Source organism: Bison bison, unplaced genomic scaffold, assembly GCF_000754665.1.
Source record: "Bison bison bison isolate TAMUID 2011002044 unplaced genomic scaffold, Bison_UMD1.0 scf7180017864061, whole genome shotgun sequence".
NCBI classification, from domain to species: domain Eukaryota; kingdom Metazoa; phylum Chordata; class Mammalia; order Artiodactyla; family Bovidae; genus Bison; species Bison bison.
The window spans coordinates 6,399,487-6,418,402 of record NW_011494633.1 but is presented as its reverse complement, the minus strand read 5'-3'; the positions used below and the strand labels follow the sequence as shown (position 1 = coordinate 6,418,402).

The window sequence follows — 18,916 nt, the reverse complement described above, 5'->3', positions numbered from 1 at the left end:
CTCCCATAGTTGGATATGCTACAATCACGGAAGCTTATTTTAAGCCAGTTGGATCCTCTGATTGAGATTGGTCATGTCAACTATTAGCAGGAGCTCTCCCAGAAAGGTGATTCTGGGAAAATGATTTATCAGCTTTCTAGGACCATTTGCATCCTGTGGGCCTCTCCCAGTCCCTGAGGCCCTCCCTTTCCCTTTCCTGTCTATCATCCAAAGGTTACGTTTCATCCTGTTTTATGTAGGAGACAATCAAAGCTTGCCCAGAATGAAAATATCCCTGAAGAGTTTTAAGACTGTGACTAACTCTCACTTCCAGCGTAAAGGCAGCAGATTCAATTAAGAAATAAATAACAAGATACTGTGTTCCATTTGGCATGAGTTTTTGGTTACCTAAGAAATTGTTTCCTGAGAATTTCGAGAAATATGGCTTTAGTAACTTTAGTGACTCCTGGGATTTGGGATTGGGGACGCAGGAGGGATTTAAGGATTATATCTGATCCAGAAAAAGTCTCTCCCATCAAGTCTTTCCAAGGCCTATGTACTTTAGTATCAGAGCTCTAATAGGAGATATGAATGTCACCCAAAGCATTTTATCTTGAAGGGGATTTCCATTGACTTGGAGCTGCCAGGAAGAGACACTGTCCCTAAGTCCTGAAGACTTTTTTATCTCAAGTCACTTCATCAGAGACCCCAGCTGTCCTTCTGGTGCTAATTATAGTGGCAAATGGCCAAGCATCAGTATCTCAGCTATGACTTCTCTGGTGTTTGCGGGGTGTTCTTTTGTCTTCATTGGGGCTGGTGAGGTTTTCTAACCTTTCTGGGGATACCTTATAGAGTATCTAATTGTGCTAATCATAAAATTGAGCTTTTTTTTTTTTAATCATTTTTGGCCTGGTTTAAATCTCAGACCAGTGCAAAAATGTTTTCTGTCCCTGCAAACTTTGCAAAATTCTCTGATGAAGATACTTTTCGTGTGTGTGCACACGTGTGCACATGCACACGCAGATGAGAGAATAGTCAACTTCATCTTATTTATGAGATGGAGTGAGAGCAGGTTACCTTTGTCCATTTCTGTAGACACTCCGGCTTTTCTTCATCTGGACCCAAGTCTCCGCTCTTGGTTTGCTTCTTCAGCATACTTTGTTCTGTGTTAGTGAGTTTACTCTGCAGTCATCAGAAATCAAAAGCAAAACAACAAAATGAAGCAACGTGGAACTTCAAGAATGAGTAAAGATGGAAGTGAGAGGGCTACTGTAGGAGTGACGCTTTACCAGCACTTTCCATCATCCACCAGTACGTCCATATTCAGAGCTCGTCTTTTTAATCTTTTTTTTTTCTCGTTTTGATAAAGGCTTTTATTTTGCATATTTTTACTCTGGATTTTTTTCTTAGTATATTTCAGACTTCTTTGTTTGCATAGGATTGCTGATGCTGTTTCTATGTTTTAAATAAAAATTTTTAGTGACTGAGAATAGGACTTGACTTGAAAATAAGACCACAAACTTGGCTTCCGGGATCCTGTTTTTTCTTTTTTGTTGTAATATTTATAGTTGATTGACAGCATTGTGCCAGTTCCAGGTGTATACCTTCAGATTCCTTTCCATTATAGGTTATTACAAGATACTGAATATAGTTCCCTGTGCTACAGAATAAATCCGTGTTGTTTATCTATTTTGTATATAGTAGTGTGTATCTGTTAAGCCTTTATCCCTCCCCTTCCCCTTTGATAACCATAATTTGTTTTCTATGTCTGTGAATCTGTTTTGTAAACAGTTGATTTGTATTATTTTTTTAAGAAAGCCTGTTTTCTCCTAAAGAACCAGTAAAAATGCAATAGAATCTTGAAGCTTTTAAGGAATTCAAAAATTAAGATTTATTAATCAGACTTTGGTAGTGGTGGTAGTTTAGTTGCTAAGCCGTTTCTGACTCTTGCGACCGCATGGACTATAGCCCACCAGGCTCCTTTCTCCATGGTATTTCCCAGGCAGAAATACTGGAGTGACTTGCCATTTCCTTCCCCAAGGGATCTTCCTGACCCAGGGATTGAATCCCGGTCTTCTGCATTGCAGGTGATCTCCTGCATTGCGGATGGATTCTTTACTGACTGAGCCATGAGGGAAGCCCGTTATTTAAACTTACGGTTTTTTGAAGTTTGAACTGAAATTAACACAAGCAGATTTAGTTTCTATTTTATAAAAATTGACAGCATTCAAAATGAATCACAAAAAATTGCCTTTTCTACATTATATATATAATGTATATGTTATATATATACATATATATTTCTACATTATATATAATATATATAATGTATATATACAAAAAGTCTAATGTGCTGTGTTCTATGGTAGGTAAATTTCAAATAGGAAATTAAATTTACATGTGAGCATATGATTTGATTGAAGTTACTGCTACTTCTCATAGTATCTAGTTAGCAGAGTTGCCCAGTCTCCTCTTGAACACTGTAGGCAGGTAATTCTATGCTTATTAGATAAATGAACTTCCATATGATTATAGTGGGAAAAGATTGAAGGAAAGCACAGATGTTAAGTGATTTTCTTAAATTTGATTTCCTAAGGTTACACTATGTAGCAGAAATGAAAATAAATGCCAAGAATCTTGACATAGTTCTATTTTCCAGCAGGGTTTTTGTGATATTTGTGTTTAACTCTTAACTGTTAAAAAATTTCATCCTTCATTATGAGGCCATATTAACTGCCTACTGACTGGTTTCCTAACAGTTCCAATAATAGATTTTAAATTGTGTTTTCTCTTAAACCATTATTGCTTTTGGTCAAATAAATTTTATATATCTGGATGGTATAAAGATTTAGAAGTATCCTGTGAACACTCTGCTCTCTTAGAATTTCTTCTTTTTGTGCTTATATCTTCAGCTTGCAGCTCTGAGAGTTAAGGTTCTGTAATGTGGAATTTATCCTATAATTGTTAAAATTATCTGTTACTGGTACTGCCCTATCCTTTCTAAGCCATAATATCAGGTAAAAGAAAGTAGTGTTTCTATTTCAGGACTTTTATGGGGAGGAAAGATGAAAGTTTTTGTTTTTCCTTGTGTCTTCTCACTGTATTTATTATAATTTCCTCAAAATTGTTACAGAACAAGTAGCCTAGAGATAATTTAGTTTGAACTATCTTTCCTTCCCCCTCTTTCAGCAAAATGCCTGAATAAATCTGATATGGTACTTTTTGCTTTCTTAGAATGTATATAATTGGTACATTTTCTGGCACAAAATTGCAGGTAGCACTGATACATAAGTCAAATTTAGCTGTTTAATTACATTTTCTGAAATTTTTACATGTGAATTTGACAGTATATTATTATTTGCAAATAAAAGCCAAGTTTTCAATAACTTTCTTTTTTAGCTGTGCAATTTGAGATACATTTGAAACAATAAAATTATTTTTGTTTCATATCAAGAAATGGATGAAAAGAGGCTCCTGGATCCAGGGTTGAAAGTCCGTAAAGGCCTCTGGGATCATACTCTGAAGAACCAGCAGATGGAATGCCTGAGTGACTGAAGAAAATGGGTGCTAATGCATCTAGCTATCCTCATTCATGCTCCCCGAGAGTAGGGGGGAATCCTCAAGCCCAGCAGACTTTCATAGGTAACCAGTTCAGTTTTTCTAACCTCATTTTCTTTTGTGGATATAAATAGGATTGTGTTTTCAGTGGTCTTTTTGGATGAAAAGAGGGTTGAGCTATGGAAAAAGTTAATATATATAATAATTCTGCAGCATCCATGTTTTTTCCTACCAGGTGTAAATCTGGCTTATATGATTCTTATCCTAACCAAGCTGCTGTAGCACAGTTGATCTTTGATTGTTTTCTTATTTCATTTATTGTGCCCATAGAAATTTAGCATTTTTTTACAATGAATAATCTGCTCTGTTTTTCCCTATTCCTTATTTAATATAAAAATGAGTTACTTGAACTTTTTAACCTTCCTTTATAGAAACAAAAATCAGTTTTACTTGAATGGTTCAGAAATGTCTGTAAAAATTTTAGCACAAAATGTATGTTAAATTGAATGTTGAAAATGACTGCTAAGAAAAAAATAAATTTTCACTTGTTTAATTTCCTTCTTAGGGACATCATCCTATTCTCAGCAAGGCTATGGTTGTGAATCAAAATTATATAGTCTTGACCATGGCCATGAGAAACCACAAGACAAAAAAAAGAGAACCTCTGGCCTTGCCACCCTCAAAAAGAAGTTTATCAAGCGTCGAAAATCTAATCGGTCTGCTGATCACGCCAAGCAGATGCGAGAACTCCTCTCTGGGTGGGATGTTCGAGATGTCAATGCATTAGTGGAGGAATATGAGGGAACTTCAGCCTTAAAGGAGCTTTCTTTACAAGCCAGTGTGGCTAGACCAGAAGCCCGGACATTGCAGAAAGATATGGCCGATCTTTATGAGTACAAGTATTGTACTGATGTAGACTTAATATTTCAAGAAACTTGCTTTCCTGTTCATCGTGCCATTTTGGCGGCAAGATGTCCATTTTTTAAAACACTACTTTCTTCCTCACCTGAATATGGGGCAGAGATCATCATGGACATCAATACAGCTGGTATAGATATGCCCATGTTTTCTGCTTTGCTCCACTACCTTTACACGGGAGAGTTTGGAATGGAGGACTCAAGGTTTCAAAATGTTGATATCCTCGTTCAGCTTAGGGAAGAATTTGGAACACCAAATTCCCTTGATGTAGATATGCGTGGACTCTTTGATTACATGTGCTATTATGATGTCGTCCTTAGTTTTTCTTCAGACTCTGAACTGGTTGAAGCTTTTGGTGGAAATCAGAACTGTTTAGATGAAGAGCTCAAAGCTCACAAGGCTATTATTTCAGCACGGTCCCCATTTTTTCGAAATTTATTACAAAGAAGGATACGGACTGGTGAAGAAATCACAGACCGAACTTTGAGGACTCCCACAAGAATTATATTAGATGAGTCCATTATACCAAAAAAATATGCAAAAGTGATATTACACTGTATGTATACTGACATGGTGGACCTGGCCGTTTTGCACTGTAGCCCCTCTGTGGGGAGTCTCAGTGAAGTTCAGGCTCTCGTCGCAGGGAAGCCAAACATGACCAGGGCAGAAGAAGCCATGGAGCTTTACCACATAGCACTGTTCTTGGAATTTAACATGCTTGCACAAGGTAATGAAATTCTGATTTTTAATTTTAATCTTGATCTCTTGAATTGCACATTTGTCTTCCAGATTGAAAGCACGACCAGTATGTTCCATGATTTCAGTGTTTGGGATGTGACAGAGTCAGTTTTTTCAAATCTGTAGTTATGACATCTGAGACAGAATGGGGGTTAATGTTAATGTAGCTCTTCATTTGGTATTAATACCAAGCATTCACAACTAATGATTAAGAATAAATGAGGGACTTCCCTGCTGGTCCAGTGGTTAACTCTCTCAGCTCCCAAAGCAGGGGGCCCAGGTTTGATCCCTGGTCAGGGAACTAGATCCCACATGCTGCAACTAAGACCTGGTGCAGCCAAATAAATGAAAAAAATATTAAAAAAAAAAAAAAAAAAAAAGAATAAATGAGACTTGAGGCTCTTTCTTCCCTAATGTAAGATGATAGATGTGAGAATATGTAATGACCCAGCTACCGCCCTGTCTGCTCTTGAGCTTTGAGCTAGTCCTGTTTGCCAGATTTCAAGGTTATTCTTGGTCTGAGACTCGTTGGGTAACTTAGATTCTCATATAGATACTCGGTGCCTTATTGATACTTAAATATTTAGAATAAGAATGAAAGTTCATTACAAAAATGAAGATAGTCTCATTTAGATACAGATTTATTTGAATCAAAGAATTGGGCAAGGTTTCTGACTTAAATTTTTAAAATATTCTCTTATCTTTTCAAGTTCAGCTGTGCATCAAGCAATAGCTTATGGAGTATAAAGCACAGTTTGTTCTTAAACTCATGTGCCGCCTTCATTTAATTTAAACTAAAATTAGTAAGTTGGAATGACACATTTTTTGTGTTACAGGCAAATAATTGCACTACAGCTACACTAGAAGAATATATCTTTTAGTGTATATTTGTGGTAAACATTAGAATCATAACATTTCAGAGCTGGAAAGTGACCTTCCGTGAGAGAGAAAGGGAATTCGCTGTCTTCACAGAATGTACCCTTAGCTTTCTATGATCGTATATTAAAAGAAAACAAGCTATATGACATGAAGGTACTTCAGAAATTTAGCTGATGAGTGTTTGCTAAAAGAACACTAGAAGTTGCAAATTAGCAGAGAATTCATGATTTGAGTAAAAGATATATATTTACATAAGGAAAACTAAGCACATTTTTCTGGAGAGGGCAGTGTCACCCCACTCTCCACTACTCTTGCCTAGAAAATCCCATGGACAGAGGAGCCTGGTAGGCTGCAGTCCATGGGATTGCTAAGAGTCAGACACGACTGAGCGACTTCTCTTTCACTTTTCACTTTCATGCATTGGAGAAGGAAATGGCAACCTACTCCAGTGTTCTTGCCTGGAGAATCCCAGGGACGGGGGAGCCTGGTGGGCTGCCGTCTATGGGGTCGCACAGAGTCAGACATGACTGAAGTGACTTAGCAGCAGCAGCAGCAAGCACATTTTTCTAGTTTGGAAAAAAATCTGTATTGTGTGGGTGAATCAACAAGTCAGTAGAACTTTGAAAAAAAATAAAAGCCCCAGTTAAATAACAATGTCAGGAATAAAATGGAAGACATTATTGGAAGACAATGATAAGCATGAGTGAAAAAAATTGAGATTTCTATTACATAAAGAATCTTAAAATCTTATTTTACTATTTCCTGTGTAGTAATATTACTAATTTTGTTTTATTGCCAAATCAAAATGTCATTAAAATATTTTCTTGCTAGTTCAAAACAAAAACTATGAGTAATAGACCATTAGATATCAGACTATAGGAAAATATGTTATTAAAAATAACCTAGCAGCTTGCCCTACCATTCTTTGACTCTGTAAAACCAAATTTGTCAGAAAATGCCTCTACAGAAAAACAGTTTGCAGCACTACCATAAAGGTGTAATATCACTCTTTTCTCAAAATGGTTTTATTTTTGAAACATTTAATAAGAAACCAAAGTGTATTGTGTATACTTTACTGTTTTTAAAACTGGGAAAGCATCCCTTGGTATAGTTTTTTTTGTTTTGTTGTTAAGTTTTTAACAGAAAGTAAAATGGTGAACTAGCTCTTGGGATCTTGGATAATATTTGATCTAGAGTGGTTTTTTTTTTTATGTTGAGTTAAATTTTTATACGTATAATTTATCAGTAGCTAGAAATTTTATTTTTTGGAGCACATTTAGGGCTATAAAACAACACTCCTTATAGAACTTTAATTTTGGCTACTTAAAACAAGCAAACAAATATTCCCTTAAATTTGGATATACATGACTCTGTATTATTCAAATTCAAATTTTTCATTTTTCAAACTACAGAGTTTGAGTTACTTGATGTTTTGCTTTTTGTACACCATGTAGGCATTACCTTTCTCCCATACCCATTAGGCTGTTCATACTAGGGTTTATATATAACCAACCATAACCAACCATATAACCAACCATAACCAACCATATAACCAACCAACCAGCATAGTTTTGCCCCATTCCCACGGGAAGGAGACTAGTCACTTGAAGAGGGATTTTATACCATAAAGCTTAAGATCTCAGGCTCTGAAACCAGACAAACTGGATTTGAATTCTTTACTATCATGTTTTAACTTGTTTAACCTTAAAGTAAGTCATCTCTAAGCCCCTGTTTTCCCATTTGTGAAATAAGAATAGTAACACTATGAGGTAGGATTATGAGGATTAAAGGAAGTAATACATATCAACTGATCTGAACAGTGCCCAGGACATAGTAAGCATTCAATAAATGTTAAATGCTAAATGAAAATCATCACAGCATATATTATTCACTACCACAGTCTCTTCTAAAACTAACTTTTTACATTTTAAAAAATAATTTTTTATTATATTGACTAAACTCCATATTGAGACTAGTTTGCAAAATTTTTTTTAAGTAACTTGTTTTTAAGATTTTACTGTAATTTTATCCCTAGCAAACTGGTGCATACTATTTATCAGACTGTTGTATCTGGCCATTTGTCACTCAGGTTTCAACTAGAGTTATGCAAGCAGACTAAACCTATAATACTCTGAGGCATCTATTACGTGTAATGAATTAGCATCTCTCCACTGCATTTAGTGTGGTACTAGTTACATACCATTTTGGAGAGAATTAAGAAAATAGTCCCCAAAATAATTTTCTGTCTTCTTTGATTCAGTTGAAGACTCCTGGTTAAGAAAGCCTGTGAGACTAGACTGGCAGCTTGAGTATAAGATCATATTGTTCTCATCCTTGTATCCCCAGTGCCTGGGGCATAATAGGCACTGAGTAAATGTTTATGAACTAATGACAGTTAACCTTTTTATTCCAAATTAGGTTTGACTTTAAAAATTAAAGCCCAGTTTTAAAAGGAGACAAATTCTATCAAGGGAAGCTAGGACATTGAGACAACATATGCTCTTCAAGGTGGAGAGGTGATTTAATAGTTTTAAGAACATCATAAAAAGAGACAGTATAGGCAGACAGCCAGAGTAATTTGGCAAGTGGATAAAAGGGAGGATTCTTGGCTTACACTGAGAATGTATTTTATTCAGAGAAGTAGGCAATCACTATTAGGGAGGTGAATTAACAGGTAATGAGGCTTCAGCTTACTCATGTGTGCTATCCTTTATTAAGCTCCCGTGAATACATGGTTTAGCACTTTTCATTCTGCTTAAGTGATCCACCTGTCTGTTCTTGCATTGACGTCGTTGCAGCTAGGTGGCAAATCCTGACCTGCCTCCTCAATTCCCTTCTAAACACGAGAGTCCTGAGATTTATTTTCAAAGAAAGGAAAATAGATTCCACATCTGGAAATAGCTATAAAGAAGGGTGGGGATAAGGCACAGGATTGAGATGTGGAATTATGTGAAAGCCTACACACTCTACCTTTCCCTGCTCTGGTCCAAACTGGACAGATAGCAGACAATAAACAGGTGCTGCCGAAGTGGTCTATATGAAGAGCATATATAGACCTGCTTTGGGGTTTCATGATGAAATGATGCTCAGGAGTTATACAGTGAAAAAGCCGGTTTGCCTTCCAGATGTCCTACAGGGAAGACAGCAGTCAGCAAGCCTGCTTGTGCAACAGACCTTCCAAATAGCTGTTAAACTGCCTTAGTCTTCCACTGGATGTTTGAGAAAAGCTTGCAGATTGAGACAGAAATAAGAACACATGCTAGAGGAAACAGACAATGAAGGGAGAGAAGAAAACGTCAATAGAATCAAAATATCCTTACATAAAAGAATATTGAACAACGAGACATACATAGGATGCTATAAAAGTGAAAAGAGGAGCTTTTAGAAATGAAAATTGTAGGAGGATTAGAAGGGAAAATTGAAGGAATCTGGAAAGTAGAACAGATTAGCAAAGAGATGGACAACAGTGGAGACAAATAAGAAAACGAGTATTCATCCAGAAACTGTAGCGTCTTAAATAACAGCTGTAGAATATATACTAGAGAAAATGGAAGAGAAGACAGTATCTAAGGAGTAATGTAATAAATATTGCCGAAGCTAAAGGGATTTCTGTATTTTAAAAATTTCATCCCTGTCACTAGAAAACACCAGAGAAAAAGAGAAGATTGTAAAATCATTGGGAGGTGAAAGGGTAAGTTCCATACAAGAAATAGGAAACAATGATAGTGAACTTTCCAGTAGCAACAACTGAATGTACCTTTAAAAAGATGATGGAAAATTGTTTTAAACACAAAGCCAAACAGTCAGTCAAATGTCAGGCTAAATAAATGCATTTTCCAGTCATGCCTCAAAAATTTTAATTCCCCTGTACCCCTACTTAGGAAGCAACTAAGGATGTATTCCACTAAATGATGAAGTAAACGAAGAACCAGCAAGTGTTGGACCCAAAAAATGGGGTCTAACACCAGAAAGAAGAAAAGGAAATCCTAGATACTAGCTGTGCATTAGATGTAGTGGATATCTAGTCTAGACTGGACGAGGAGGAGGAGAGTGTCCAAGAAGTAGATATCGGAAGAGACCAATTACCTGAATGTTTGAAAATTAAGTGACAAGTGACATTGAAAGAAGTATTACAGATCTTTTGGTACACTTGTGAAAAATTAGCTGTTGCTAATTTATTAAAAGTGAAGCAAGTGAGAAAAGAGGAAATTAATAATTTCCAAGAAAATTTAAAGTTAAATATGGAAGAAAATATAATTCTAGTATACAGTTTGGTTCAGCAGTAAGTAGTATTTAAGTAGTCATTATGATTTGAACACTGAGTGTTGGTTTAATAAAATTTATAAAATTATAATTATAAAGAGATAAATATCAGAAGATAGATACTAAAAAATTGAGCATAGTTGCCTCTGGGAAGCAAGACTGAGTGAAGGAGAGATAAGGACAGAAGGTTTTGCTTTTAGTACACTTTTTATTGCTACTAAGTATAAGACTTTGTAAATTATGAGCCTATATTGCTTTGATTACAAAATTAATTTTTTATAATAAAGATGTGACATCAGTACCCAGAAGAACCAGCGAGATCTGGATTGGCCACGGTCCTGAAGAACTAGGGAATTTATCATACCTATCAGGGCTGTTAATTAATGAGATCATGCTTATAATTTTGGTCTACATGGAGCCTTTACTTTCCTCTCATTTGGTTATCTTGACAACCTATGAGTATGGCAGGGCTCAGAAATGAATAACTAGCATTTTCCCAGTCTTGTAAGGGATGAAGCTGTGAGCCACACCAGCTCTTCCAACCTGAAGCCCAGGAATCAGCATGGTGAGACAGGGGAGCAGTGTGAAAAACAACGTCTAAGAATGATAGTGAGAGGCCACTGTGGCCTAGTTGTAGGAGCCAACCAGACTGGTGTAGGAACAACTCAGAGCAATCTCAGCTGTGAGCCTGTTGGGACTGAACTGCTTGGGGGTGGGGGAATTGTGGGCTAGCTGGGTAGGTCACCACTCAGACTGCTTTCGAGCACTTAGCCAGAGAACAGAGGGCTTTGTGCTGAGCAGGCCATTCTTTCCTGGATAGACAAGTATTCCCAGGTCAGTTATTTGACTTTTTCAGCAGCCCCGAGTGAGGAACTCCTTCTTTGCGTTGGGCAGTTCCATACCACGTAGGTCTTGATAGAAGACAGAGCCCCCCTCCCAGTGTTTTCTCAGTCTTCTCTGTGGTCAGGGCTCCCCCACGTGACCTAGACTTTTTGAATCTAGAGCATTGATGGCACAGAGATTTGGGGACTGTAGAGAATTCTTTCTGGAAGCACGGTGGGAACAGCAACACCTAGTGGAAAAGCAGAGGAATCAGTGTCAGTGGCGCCAGTGATGGCGTTCACTGTCCAGGGGCAGTTTTGGCCTGGGTCCCAGGCCACGAGGGGCCCTCGCTGGGCTGTTCTGTGCTGTAGTACTCAACTCGCAGTCTTCCTTTGTTGTTTGTACTCTGAGCCCGCTCTCCAACTTTCCCAGCAACTCTGGGCTCGCAGTATCCTTTCAGATAAATTCCTTTTCTGTTTAAGCCAACTGAAGTTGTTTTCTGTGGTTGCAGCTTAGAAGCCTAGTTCATAACAGTAACTATATTGAAAGACTAGTGTATAAAATTCCAAAATAAATGACTAGATTGGAAGAGCTTCAGATGAAGGACCAGGTGTTTAATCACTGACTTTACACAATGACCTTAGAATACACTGCATAAACAGCTCTGAAAACGTGAGAACAGTGAGAATGTATTATTTATTGATTTGTAATTCTTTTAGTAAATACCGACTCTTTAGGGGAACTATAGATTTTCTCATGAACTTTAACAACCCACAGGCCAGTAGAGCTTCTGTTTCCTTTTCATAAATACTGTTGAGTTAGCACCAGCATCTGCGTGCGTATTCCAGTCAGGGGTGTCTTACAGTTGTGTGCTCTAAAATACAGATTTGTTTTTTTTATATTGATCAAAAATGTATTTTTCAGTCTTTGGAATATGAAGTTTATTTATAGCTTTAGTTCCAAAATAGCTTCTGAAATGCATTGCCCCTGTTTTTAGTTGTAATGCATATGATTATACTTTATTGAATTAAAACTCTTAACAGAGAAACAACTGAAAGCAATGACCTAATTTTTTCTCTTAGCAACTTGGTCAGATTCCAGGAGTATGTGACTTGATACAAATACAGAATAACAAAAACTGGCCCCACTCTAATCCATTCCTCCCTCTTCCCATCCTCTCCATTGTCCCCATGTTAACACGCTCCCTTCTGTCTCCATTTGGTTGCTCTGGTAGTTCATTTTGCTTCTCCCTCTAATTGTTTCCTCTTCGGCAGCTTAGTCTGGATATACTTGCTAGAGAACAGTGGAGCTAAGTTAAATACCATCATCAACAGATCAAAGTAGTAAATACAGGTTTCAGTTAAACATGGGATATGGTTGAAGAATTCCTGTTTCAGGAATGGCAGTTCAAATGACTCAAGTTATACATCTTTAATCATAATGAAATTTAGCACTTAACTCAAAATTGTGAATAAGGTTCCAATGTGTAATATTTAAAATATTTAATTCCACATTTTATTTTATAACTCAAACTTGTTCATGCTGCTGCTACTGCTGCTGCTGCTGCTGCTGCTAAGTCGCTTCAGTCGTGTCCAACTCTGTGCAACCCCATAGAAGGCAGCCTACCAGGCTCCCCCGTCCCTGGGATTCTCCAGGCAAGAACACTGGGTTGCCATTTCCTTCTCCAAAAACTTGTTCATATAAACTCTTCACCTCTGACCCTCTGCGCACACTGTTCTTTGGTTTTATAATATCTTTGACTTTGTTCACTAAATGTCTAAATTCTACCCTTGCCTTTAAGACCAAACTCATATTCTACTTCCCGTGTTTTGTCTTAGGCATTGCAAATTAAGTGTTCCTGCTTCTTGCAAACCTCTAAAACACTTCTTTTATCATTCTTTTAGGTTTTTACATCTTCTGACTTGTTTTGAAATTAACCTGTGTAACTTTCCTCTACCAACTTGTACCAACTATATTTTCTAAAGACAAGTTCCAAATCTGAGTCATCTTTGAATCACCCAAAGAACCTAACACAGGCCTTTGCTCTTAATAGACTCTCAGTTATATATTTTGAATTATCTTTAGTACCCATGCAGACTGCATAACTTTTTCTTTTAAAAAAGGGGAGAGTGTAATCAATGTTTAACCCTAGTTGTAAAAAAGAGAGAACAGTGAGCCTAAATCAAGGAGATAAATATCAAGTATTATTTATAAAAATAAATTTATATGTGGTCTAAATGATGTATACTTCTGTACTGTTAAACTCAGTTTTAAGTTAAATTTCTAATAAAATTGTCTCATCAGCTCTTTACTTTCTTGGTCCATGCTGCTGCTGCTGCTAAGTCGCAGCAGTCGTGTCCAACCCTGTGCGAGCTTTCCAGGGACTGAAGAGCAATCCCAAAGGTCAATGCCAAAGAACATTAGAACTACCATACAACTGTACTTATTTCACATTTAGTTCAGTCAGTCCCTGCTGCTGCTGCTGGTGCTGCTGCTGCGTTGCTTCAGTCATGTCCGACTCTGTGTGACCCCGTAGACGGCAGCCCACCAGGCTCCCCCGTCCCTGGGATTCTCCAGTCAAGAACACTGGAGTGGGTTGCCATTTCCTTCTCCAATGCATAAAAGTGAAAGTGAAGTCGCTCAGTCGAGTCCGACTCTTAGCAACCCCATGGACTGCAGCCCACCAGGCTCCTCCGTCCATGGGATTTTCCAGTCAAGAGTACTGGAGTGGGGTGCCATTGCCTTCTCCGGTCAGTCCCTGGAAAGCCTTTAATCAAATCCCTCTGGCCCTCAGGGCCAAATTCCCTTGGGATTCCCAGTTCCTTTGTCGGATCCCCAGGCTGGGAATCCTGACTTAGGTTCAGAATGTAACCTTCAACAATAGTGTGACAACTTCATTGGTATTATTGTTGTTTAGTCTGTGGGCCACCTACCCAGCGGGTATGGGATTTGATTATATCATGATTACGCCTCTCCTACCATCTCACTGCAGCTTCTTCTTTGTCTTTGGATGTGGGGTATCTTTATTAGTGGGTTCCAGTGTCCTCCTGTGGATGGTTGTTCAACAGCTAGTTGAAATTTTGGTGCTCTCGCAAGAGGAGATGAGCATAGATCCTTCTACTCCACCATCTTGAACTGCAAGCATATGCTGCTTAATGTCATTTTTACAGCAGCCCCATGAAGCTTGCAGAATAGGTCTTCCATTTGCCCAGAGAGATTCAGAGATACATAACAATGCCCAAATTTAATGGTATTAATATTTTATAAATATGAAGTCTGGAGTTAGATCTGTGTTCTCATACTGCCTCTGCCACATACTAACCATGTAAATTCTGTCTAGATTCCTCAGCCTGAGCTCATTTATTCCTCTTCATAGAAGTGCAGGCACCAAACACTGTGCCTGGCTCACAGTTGGGCTTTAACAAATGGTTTTTAAATTTATTTACATTAACTCTTAGTAGACAATTTCTGAAGATAAGCATTGAGTTATTTTCCGTACACATCATTTGACAGCACAGTTTCAAGTTTCCAAAGTCTAAAAAGTTTACCAGATTAATTAAGACTTTTTAAAAAACAATGATACAATTGCAAGAAATATCCAATGTTAGATGGCAAAACAGAGCCATTAAAAAAAAATGGTACATACAGTGTTCCCTGCGGTGGTGGGCTTTTTAGTGTAAACTCCCATTTTGCTTTGATTCGGTTATAGTCCCTTTTTCTCTTAGAAGCACTGAGAAAACAGCCTGAATGGGCCATTTCCTAAAGCCGCAAGTTATTTTTATTTTTCTAACTCTGCCATTGTCAGATTTTGACTACTCCTCTTATGCTTTCTGTTGCCAAGAAGTGCAGAAACTAATGCAGTCTAAGATGCATCTTAGACTGATACATGGAAAACAGGATTGGGAGAGGGTATTAGTAAGTGAGGAAGGAAAATGACAGAAGGAAGAGCCTCTGTATTCAACAAGTCTCCTGCCTTTTCAAACTCAGTTTTGAGATACAAAGTTGCCATTTCTGCCTTAAAACCAAATATTGCACTTAACTCCTAAAAAATCCAAAGTAGAAGAACTCTGACCAGACACAAGCATTTTGTCCACTTCTGGTTTTGAAAGTGGCTGGAGAAAACTGTTCTAGAAATTCAGATAGATTAGAATATTTAGCTGTTACTGTGTGCAAAACATTGGGCTAAATTCGTGATGTGTAAGACCTCCCTTAAGCTTTACAGTAGCTTGTGTGGTAACTGCTATCATCCTGTTTGTTTTAGAGATGAGGTGAGTAACTTGTTACTTTTCCAAGGCCACATCTACTGATCAAAAAATGGACTGCAAAACAAACATTTACTGAGCACCAACTCTGTATGAAGTAGTGAAGCTTCTATTATATTTTTTTCCTTTTTTGGGGTGGTGGGGATGGAGGATGGGATCTTAGTTCCACAACCAGGGATCAGATCTGTGCCGCCTGCAGTGGAAAGACAGAGTCCTAACCACTGGAGCGCCAGGGAAGTCCCTTTACTTAACACTTTAAGAAACTTTAGACAGTGTGTTCAGTAACACTCATCGAGAAACCGTATTTTCATCTACTACCACTCCTTTCCCCAAATGCATATTGATGACAGACTTTGAACAGTTTTGAGTTTTCTTACAAACCTCTGAATATTTTTGAATGTGTTTGTATATTTCAGTGCATCTCTTGTTCTGTTGTGATATAATAGTACCACACTATACATGTTATCCTGTGTCTTGCTTTTTACATACTTAATAAACTTTGGGGAAATGATGTCAGTAAAGAATAGCTACCCAGGCTTCCCTAGTGCTCAGAGGGTAAAGAATCTGCCTGCAAAGTGGGAGAGCCAGGTTCAGTCCCTGAGTTGGGAAGATGCCCTGGAGAAGGGAATGGCAATCCACTCCAGTACTCTTGCCTGGAGAATTCCATGGAGAGAGGAGCATGGTGGGCTGTCGTCCATGAGGTCGCAAAGATTGAGTGACTAACACTTTATTTTAATAACTATATTTTTGTTTCTAAAAATATAAAGGATGCCCTGATTGGATATTCAGATAATTCAAATAATACAAAAGTTGTTTTAAAAACCCTTTAGACTCACTCCTCAGTGAAAAACACTGTTGACGAATAGTACCTTTTTATAAATATCTCCTCTTAGAGTGTTAATTTATGGACCGGCTAAAATATTCAGTGAATATAAACTGACTAGAAAGTTCTTGCCTCACAACTATTTTTTCTCATATTTAGATGAAGAGGAGTATCAATTTCTATTATAAGTTAACATGAGCTAGCCTCACTAAGTGTGTCTCCATGAAGTGGGTAGCTTTGATAAATTACAAGGCTTTGAGCTCTGTTTTTGTTCTCTTCACTAAAACATTTTTATGTTTCATGCTTAGCGTGGACATGTCCATAAGACTTCCAGTAAATGTTTTTACATGTCAAGGCACTTGAAGGTGAAACATCCACACATCTGAAAGTTGTGCCAGAAAACTGAAAACACTGTTTGCACACTTACATGTCTTTGTTTTTAACCAAGTTCCTCTTCAACCGTAATAGGCCCCTGAAGTGGGTTTGATTTAACACTGTTTTCACTGTCAGTTATGTCCTATTAATGTTTGCATTGAAGAACAGTGCTGGTACTTCCACGGCAGTCCAGTGGTTACGACTCTGTGATTCCCCTGCACGGCGGTGCTGGTTCTTTCCCTGGTTGGGAAATCAAGATCCCACATGCCACATGGCTCGGCCCCCAAAAAAGACAGTACTGAATTTTGGAACCTGATTCACTAAACTATTTGTAGAAAATAGATGGGCGTCATATTGGTTTTCTAAACCTTGATATCTTTCTGAGCTTATATCTAATGAGCTTGTATCTAATTGTGAAAGGTTCAGAAATGTATGATTAATTGCTTTTTTATTGCCTCATCTCAAATTCTGGATTGATAGTTTTTGTTTGTAAATGTAAGTAAAAGTATTAGGTATTTGAAGTCTTCAGTGGTGTGAACCCCGTCCTAACCTACCTTTTAATTATCAGATTTCTAGAAGTACTAAGTGAAATAGAAGTAGACAGAATGTTGTAAACCTGGTCATCACAATAGGTCTGTAAACCTGAGAGAATAACAGCTGCCTGAGCTTTCAAAGGTAAAAATGGAACATTGTTGAGGGAGGGAGGAATAGAACCTTGATTCCAGTGGATCTTTCTGTAGAATTAGCACTGTGATTCCTAGACTTACTCATTTAGCAAACACTTAACTGAGCTCTTACTGTATGCCAGACTCTGAGAGTAAAGTAATGAATTAGATAGTCTGGTGGTGGGTGCCAGTAGGCAGTTCCGATGTATAAATGCCCCAATAGAGTAAAGCCCTGACCAGTAGGGAGCACATAGGAAGAGAGAAGTCCTAACCTCAATATATGGAGTTAGGGAAGGAGAGACGGTATCTAGAAGAACTCTACAGAGAAGTTGTGACCTGGAGAATGAATAGGAGTTAAGTAAATAAAGATTGGAGATAAAGAGGCCCATATCAAGCAGAAGGAACTTCAGGTGGCAAGGTCTAGAGATAAGGGAGGGCACTTCTGGTTTTGGCGGGGAGGTTGTAGGGGTTGCAGAGATGAGAGAGAGGTATGATGTAGCAAGAAATGAGGCTGTAGCAACCAGCACGGCTAGGTAATAAAGAACTTGGTATACCACGCTGAGACGTTTGGTTTTATCCTGAGCATGTGACCTGATTAAATTTATATTTTCTGAAAGATCTCTTTGGTTGAAGCATGCAGGTGGAAACCATCAGAATTTTTCCAGAAATAGTGTTTTTATTTTAAATGTATACTTTCTTTAAGCAGATAAAATCTGTATAAGATCAGATCAGTCACTCACTCGGGTCCGACTCTTTGAGACCCCATGAATCGCAGGACGCCAGGCCTCCCTGTCCATCACCAACTCCCGGAGTTCACTCAGACTCACGTCCATCTAGTCAGTGATGCCATCCAGCCATCTCATCCTCTGTCGTCCCCTTCTCCTCCTGCCCCCAATCCCTCCCAGCATCAGAGTCTTTTCCAATGAGTCAACTCTTCGCATGAGGTGGCCAAAGTACTGGAGTTTCAGCTTCAGCATCATTCCTTCCAAAGAAATCCCAGGGCTGATCTCCTTCAGAATGGACTGGCTGGATCTCCTTGCAGTCCAAGGGACTCTCAAGAGTCTTCTCCAACACCACAGTTCAAAAGCATCAATTCTTCGGCGCTTAGCCTTCTTCACAGTCCAACTCTGACATCCATACATGACCACAGGAAAAACCATAGCCTTGACTAGCCGGACCTTTGATGACAAAGTAATGTCTCTGCTTTTGAATATGCTATCTAGGTTGGTCATAACTTTCCTTCCAAGGAGTAAGCGTCTTTTAATTTCTTGGCTGCAGTCACCATCTGCAGTGATTTTGGAGCCCCGAAAAATAAAGTCTGACACTGTTTCCACTGTTTCCCCATCCATTTCCCATGAAGTGATGGGACTGGATGCCATGATCTTTGTTTTCTGAATGCTGAGCTTTAAGCCAACTTTTTCGCTCTCCACTTTCACTTTCATCAAGAGGCTTTTGAGTTCCTCTTCACTTTCTGCCATAAGGGTGGTGTCATCTGCATATCTGAGGTTATTGATATTTCTCCCAGCAATCTTGATTCCAGCTTGTGTTTCTTCCAGTCCAGCGTTTCTCATGATGTACTCTGCATGTAAGTTAAATAAACCGGGTGACAATATACAGCCTTGACGAACTCCTTT

At 38.3% G+C, this 18,916-nt stretch overlaps 1 protein-coding gene across 2 annotated transcripts in view; it reads left to right on the top strand.

Moving 5' to 3' along the window:
- BTBD7 (BTB (POZ) domain containing 7) overlaps nt 1-18,916 on the top strand; it is an 88,683-nt gene that overhangs the window by 28,541 nt on the left and 41,226 nt on the right. For both annotated transcript variants that reach the window (XM_010836211.1, XM_010836212.1), the window contains exons 2-3: nt 3,434-3,621; nt 4,103-5,182. In XM_010836211.1, the coding sequence (XP_010834513.1) occupies nt 3,540-3,621; nt 4,103-5,182 (1,162 nt within the window). In that variant the 5' untranslated portion in view covers nt 3,434-3,539. The remainder of the gene's footprint in view (nt 1-3,433; nt 3,622-4,102; nt 5,183-18,916) is intronic.